Source organism: Helianthus annuus, chromosome 17, assembly GCF_002127325.2.
Source record: "Helianthus annuus cultivar XRQ/B chromosome 17, HanXRQr2.0-SUNRISE, whole genome shotgun sequence".
NCBI classification, from domain to species: Eukaryota; Viridiplantae; Streptophyta; class Magnoliopsida; order Asterales; family Asteraceae; genus Helianthus; species Helianthus annuus.
This window is the reverse complement of record NC_035449.2, coordinates 74,018,772-74,025,362: the sequence shown is the minus strand read 5'-3', so window position 1 is coordinate 74,025,362 and position 6,591 is coordinate 74,018,772. Positions and strand designations below refer to the sequence as shown.

The 6,591-nt window shown below is 35.5% G+C and overlaps 2 protein-coding genes across 2 annotated transcripts; one reads left to right on the top strand and one right to left on the bottom strand.

Annotated features, from left to right (window-relative positions):
- The first annotated feature begins 1,139 nt into the window (after positions 1-1,139).
- On the top strand, positions 1,140-3,693 carry LOC110923173. The gene is made up of 6 exons (XM_022167346.2): positions 1,140-1,690; positions 2,021-2,232; positions 2,349-2,622; positions 3,028-3,113; positions 3,199-3,290; positions 3,384-3,693. The coding sequence occupies exons 1-6, from the start codon at positions 1,469-1,471 to the stop codon at positions 3,605-3,607; spliced, it is 1,110 nt and encodes a 369-aa protein (XP_022023038.1). The 5' UTR covers positions 1,140-1,468; the 3' UTR covers positions 3,608-3,693.
- Positions 3,694-5,647: 1,954 nt separating this feature from the next.
- On the bottom strand, positions 5,648-6,211 carry LOC110923108 (non-specific lipid-transfer protein 2). Its single transcript, XM_022167280.1, has one exon. It carries the CDS (start codon positions 6,155-6,157, stop codon positions 5,873-5,875), a length of 285 nt encoding a protein of 94 aa, XP_022022972.1. The 5' UTR covers positions 6,158-6,211; the 3' UTR covers positions 5,648-5,872.
- Positions 6,212-6,591: the final 380 nt, after the last annotated feature.

The window sequence follows — 6,591 nt, the reverse complement described above, 5'->3', positions numbered from 1 at the left end:
TTATTTTCCAACAATTTTGTATTCATAGAGGTGACACCACCTGAACCGTGACTTTTTTCGTGTTTTAGGACTATCTATTTGGATAGTTAAAAATTTGAGACGATGCAAAACACGGTGGAAAATGACGATGGTGACCTTTCGGAAGACGATGTTATACAAGTCGCCCTCATCAACTACATGAACGCCTACAACCGTGACTTCAAACACATTTCAACGTGACAGATAATTAGATTTTTTGTTTAATTATGATTATGATTAACGTTTTATTTTAATTATGTAATGTTTTTTAGTTTATTTCTTGGGTTAATTTTTTTAGTTTCATTTTTTTAATTTACGCAATGTTTTTGTTTTTTATATTATGTAATGTTTTTTATTAATTTTATTTGTTTAATTAGTATTAACGTCTTTTAATTAAATAGATTTTATATAATTTTGATTATAAAATAATAACAAAAAGTGTGTCATGTGTTGAATAACGTCACCTTTTCACGCTCCGTCCCACTCTTCCCATTTTTGCACCACGCCACTTCTGACTCGTGCTGACACGTTTACATGTCGTATAACGCCCCCTTTTCAAGTCCCCCTATTCCGTATAATCTAAAGACGACGTGGTTGCTGATGTGGTAGCTGACATGGCATTTTGAATGACGTGGCAGCTGACATCAGCTAACTGTGTTATCAGCCAATAAGTTGAAAGTTGAGAGTGCTGGTGTACAAAACGAAAGTGAGGAATCTATCGGCCAATTAATGAAAGTTAAGGTTATTTAAATCAAATATTTCAAGTTTTTATACATAAAATGATTTGCGTCGAAAATGATTTAATTAAACATAAAAAAAGCTAAGCTGATACAATTTTCATGAGTTACATTGTTTATATATTGTAGGGTAGGTTTAAACACATGAATTTTTATACTTGTGACAAGCGTCTTCACGGTTCACGTTTAGGGGCGTACGTGCTAGTTCCTGCAAGGAAGGCCACAACTATTCTCCACATCACAACCGCACACGTTCGTGGACCACGTGCCTCTGCCAACTCCTCCTCCTCATCCTTTCCGCCCCCATCCACTTAATATTTTACTAGATTATTATATGCATCATATAAAATGCTACACATTATTTTAAACCAATGAATAGTCTCACTTTCTACATAAATTATTCAAACACCTCAAGCAATGTGACTTATATAAATAAATAATTTATCAGAATTTAAGATCTATCTACTGCTTTAATAAAACAAGCAAAACAGGAAAACAAATTATTATTTTTATAAGCTGCCCATCCATTTCCCTCACACTCCGTTTTTACAAGAATAAACAATAACCAACGCGGTTTCAAAATGTATCAAAACCAATCTCATTGACTTCAGTTTTTCTGTAAAAACAATCGTTGCATTTCGTCATTCAAATAATCTGTAACTTATTGTTCTTTGGCGACATCAAAGACTTTGTAATTTAGACTTTTAGTGCAGATGTTGGGCACTGAATTACACTTCGTACGACGTCGTTGCGGAGAGGACCGGTTTTACAATCCTGCAAAAGCGAGACGGAATCAAAAGAATCAAGAGAATCCTTGTAGAGTTCAATCTACGACGTCGTCTGGTCCCATGTTGCCGGAATCTTCACCGTTGTGTAATCTTGAACGGTTTTTGGAATCTGTCACGCCTTCTGTTCCTGCTCAACATCTGTCTAAGGTGTCTACCAATGTTAATATAATCATTTATTTAATTAAATTCAGTTCATTTGATTCATATTTTAGAATTTGGATTTTGGAACATGGCAATTCAGTTGACTATGAGATAGTCAGCTATTTTTATTGTTAGATTTGTTATTTATAAGAAATTCATATGTGAAAACTAATGAAGTCTTAAAGACAGATTTTTAATAAAAATTGATTGATGGTGAACAGATTTACACTTGGTATTGTATTTCTATTGTTAGTTTAAAGTTAGGTGAGCTGTATGATAAGTTTAGGAGAAATAATCATGTTACATTGTGATTTTGATTGAATTTTGTGGTACCAGAGAGGTGTGAGAGGATGGAGGACTAGTGATCCAGAATGTCAACCGTATTTTGTGCTTGGTGATTTATGGGAAGCTTTCAAGGAGTGGAGTGCTTATGGTGCTGGATTTCCTTTGATGTTGGATGATACTGATAGTGTGATCCAGTATTATGTGCCTTATTTGTCCGGCATTCAAATTTATGGAGACCCGTTAAAGTCTTCAACGAAATCGAGGTACTACAGAAATGCATATATTTGGTTGCAACCTTTTGTTCTTTAGGCCTGTGTTATGTTTCTTATTACTTTGTTTTAGTAAAAGAATAATTGTTTTTTTTTTTTTTGTTCTGCAGCCAAACGGCGGTAGACAGTGAAAGTGACTCTTTTGGGGATTCAAGTAGTGATGCAAGCAGTGATTATGAACATGAAAGGGAGAAAGAGAGTAGTTACCTCTCAGATAGTGAAATGTGTAGGCGAATGAATCAGTTGTCGATGAATGATCAGCATCATGTACTTCAAGAAGGCTTTTCTAGTGATGATGGTGATTCTGTTAGCTCTGAAGGTTGCTTGTTATTTGAGTATATGGAGCGGAATCAGCCTTGGGGCAGAGAACCTTTAGCGGATAAGGTTAGTAGCAATTTCAACCCTATTACTTGAAATTGAGGTGATTCAGGTTTGAGTTTTATCTAACAGGTTGAATGGGTCAAGTTTAGAAACTACTTACCTAAAAATCAAACGGGCCAAACTGCTTGAAAGTAGTCCAATGTTTTCGGCTTAGTAGACCAGTTACTTGTTCCTATTATAAGAAGATAGTTTTTTGTTCTCATGTTTAATACATTAGTTATTTATAAAATGTCAAGAAAGTGGAGAAAAAATGTTGATGGGCCAACCCGACCCGGATCAACCCGTTTGACCCACATTATAGAAATTATATATTTAACCTGCATCTGTTTCAGTGTATGTAGTAACTAGAAAGTAGGTTATCTTGTTTATTTCCTTGGATTATTTTATTTTATTTTCTTGCTCTAACAGATACTTGATCTTGCGCGATGTTTCCCTGAATTAAAACGTCTAAGAAGTTGCGACTTGCTACCATCCAGCTGGTTCTCAGTAGCTTGGTATGATCATGATCTTAATTTTTTTTTAAAACTTATTCTCAATACTTGTGTGTGACTTAATAGACCTTTGTGGTGCTATTATTAGGTACCCAATATACAGGATTCCCATGGGATCCTCCAAGAAAGATCTTGATGCTTGCTTTTTGACATTTCATTCTCTCCACCCGCCCGTGGCAGGTCAGTCAAAGATTCTACCCAATAAATCATCTGAGTGTAATGTGTTTATAACTTTTACTGTATGTTTAAGAGTTGCGTTATTATTTGTTGCAGGCAATCAATGTGATCATCCACCTGTGGTAAGCTATCCTAATGGGACAGATGGTAGTCCAGTAGTTTCATTACCGGTGTTTGGTCTTGCTTCATACAAGTTTAAGCCGCAATTGTGGGTCCACAATGAACCACAGTTGGTGAGCGATTTGCTGCAAGCTGCTGACAGCTGGCTAACAATGCTACGGGTCAATCATCCAGATTATCTTTTCTTTTCCCGTAGATGATATCATGTTAACCTTGTTGTAAGTTGAAGTTTTGTAAGAAACTTAATTCATAAATTGGAGAAGTAAAGAAAAAAGCTTAAAAACGATGGATGTTTTGTTCTTGACGCTTAATCATCTAACCGTTTGCTCTATTTATGGGCTACTAAAGATGAACTGTGGAAGGATGATTGATAACTTATGCTCAATGGTATTATGTAGCGAAAAAGTCTAATTTGGATTTCCAGTTTGCTTAGGCACAAAACATTACCACTTATTAACTATCAATCAATATTCACTCCTTATATATCATGGCTTCCAACAATGTAAATGAATGTCTTTTTCAATTTGTAAATATGTATGGTAGGTACTTGCCTGTACTTTCTTATAATACTAGATGTCTCAAGAGTGTCTATAAAATAATAAGTGTTCAATTTATAATATCTTACTAGTTTTTATTTTCTTAATAACATACTATATTTTTTCAGGAATACGTATTTTTATTAATCAATAGTTCATATTTTTAAAATTTTATACTACTTATTTTAAGTTATGTATATAAAAAAATTATCAAACTAATTGGCTGATTTGTTTGATATTATATCGTTTACTTGCGCATACATCCACATCGTGCAACACTTTAGTGTTTACAAACTTTTGTAACAATTATGTGAGCCCAAAATTTTTTTCTTGCTTCTTTTACTTTATCCTTTTGTATCTTTATACTTGATAAATAAGTAAATGTGGTAACACGTGTCACAATTATAATAGCCCAATATTGTTTTCTCCTTTTTTTTTATTAACCTAGCCTGATCTACGACATGCAGTAGGCTTATTTTGAAATTCTCCAATCGTGTCTTTATATTACTCATGGGGGGGGGGGGGGGGGGGGTTGCGAAATTCTTGATCACCAAGGTTGGTTAAGCCCCCTAATTGCCCTCTATGTAAACGAATCTTTGTTCCTTCACACAAAATTGGAATTATATTACTCTACAACCCACTATGAATAATTTGAACCTAGTCTCACTAAGAAACAATGTGAACCTAGGCCCACTAAGAGGGTCCAAAATGATGCAAGAAAGGGGCTTACCTCAGTCATGCAATCTTAGAAAGTACATTAGTGGGGACGTCAAAAAAGAAAGATATGAGTACGTTAGTGGAAAAAGGGGCAAGTGATTTCATGTCAACATTGATTGGTGCACGCCTTATGCTTTGAAAAGAATATCATGTTACCATGTTTTGCAACAAGCTTGTCCTAAAATGGTTTGCATCAGTCAAGTACAAAGCATGCTTGATGGACGGAAGGCCGGTTTTGTTGCACAACGTTTATTCTATGTGATCATTAGCAGCTCGACTTTATTAAAGTCGATCAAAAGGGGTTCTTTCGAAGATTGGATGACCATGCTAGCTAGCTGTCATTTTGGAGATTGTTACAATTCAACATCTCAATGAAGTTCTCAATTGTAGTTGTGATCATGATATATTAGGCCAAAGACCCTCCGTCAACTGTGTTCTTTGCAACGGGGAGTTGGAATCGGTCAATCATCTTCTTATCACTTGCGAATGGGCACAGCATATTTGGTTAGCGGTCTTTCAATGGATGAAGCTGCCACTACCGCGGTATATCCTAAGCATGGTACAATTGTTGGAATTCATCGACTCTTATAAAGGCGAAAAGAAATTCAAAAGGGCAGTGTATACAGTGGTGGCGGCAACTTGTTGGATCATTTGGCGAACGAGGAATGAGGTTATCTTTAAAAACAAATCTCCAGTTTTGGCAAAATCGATTGGAGATATTAAAACTACTTCGTATACTTGGGTTTATAATCGGTCAGGGCTCTAGGATATGTCATGGGAGATATGGAGAAGTTTTAGTCTAATAGCGTAACTGTATTGTATTTTCGTTCTTTTATTTCCACTTGTTTATACTATGTTTGAGCACCTTGCTTAAGGTTTAATAATACACTGCCTTTTTTCAAAAAAAAAAAAAAAAAAAAAAAAAAATTCAGTTAATTAGGTTCCAATAATTAGGGGTTGGATCAACCTACTATTATCATGAAGATCTTTAAAGTAAACACAGGTTCTTAATATATTCATAATTCAGACATACTACATAGTACCATTAACCAAATAAAAACAATACAATTCCGTACATAGTACCCTCCCAAATACTACTAAGAAAAATAAGTGCCTTGTTTTAGAACTTAACAACCTTCAAACAAATTAAAAACACATGCACACACACATACTAAACACGTACGGACAAGTGCGTGAGGGTTTCTTAACTGATTAACAAGTGGGGAAAGGGGTGCCACAAGTAGCTGCAACCTTTCTAGCGTTTGGAGTGTTGATAAACTTCTGCAATCTTGGGTTCTTGATGTAGTTGCAAAGGCAAGGCCGCTGCTCCTTGATCTTTCCACAGCAAGCTTCTGATGGGGCTGTGGACGATAAGATTGCAGTGGCACATGGGCTTAGTTGGATCGGGTTACAGTTTGTGGCAGCTTCAGCTGACCACCGACCGTTAAAGCCAACCACCACCAGCACAATGCACAATACTAACCCAACTAATTTCATGTTTATGACACTCAGTAAACTAGCTTGGAAGAAAAGGGATGTGATGTGAGACTTGTGATATGGGTTCAATTTATAGTAATTGAGCTGAGTTTTTCTGGCTTGTATTTTTTTTAAATAAAGAGGGGGTGGGGGTGGGGGTGGGGGCGGATGTGATTTATGCAAGACATAAATTAATACATCATATAACCTATTATGTGTTGTTATACCATGTGTTCTTTACCTACAAATACTTGATACCAATGTTTTATGAAGATATAGGCTCCACTGATGTAACAAAATTATGCAAGAATTAAGTGAGTTTTTTTCTGCAAATTGTGCAACTGTGATAAACTGTTTACGGTGGCAGATTTAAAATGTTTTATAAATTATAATTACCGGTGTTACCATGTTTCGGTTTTTAGAAAATGAGGATCTTTAACAAGTTGGGTCAGTTC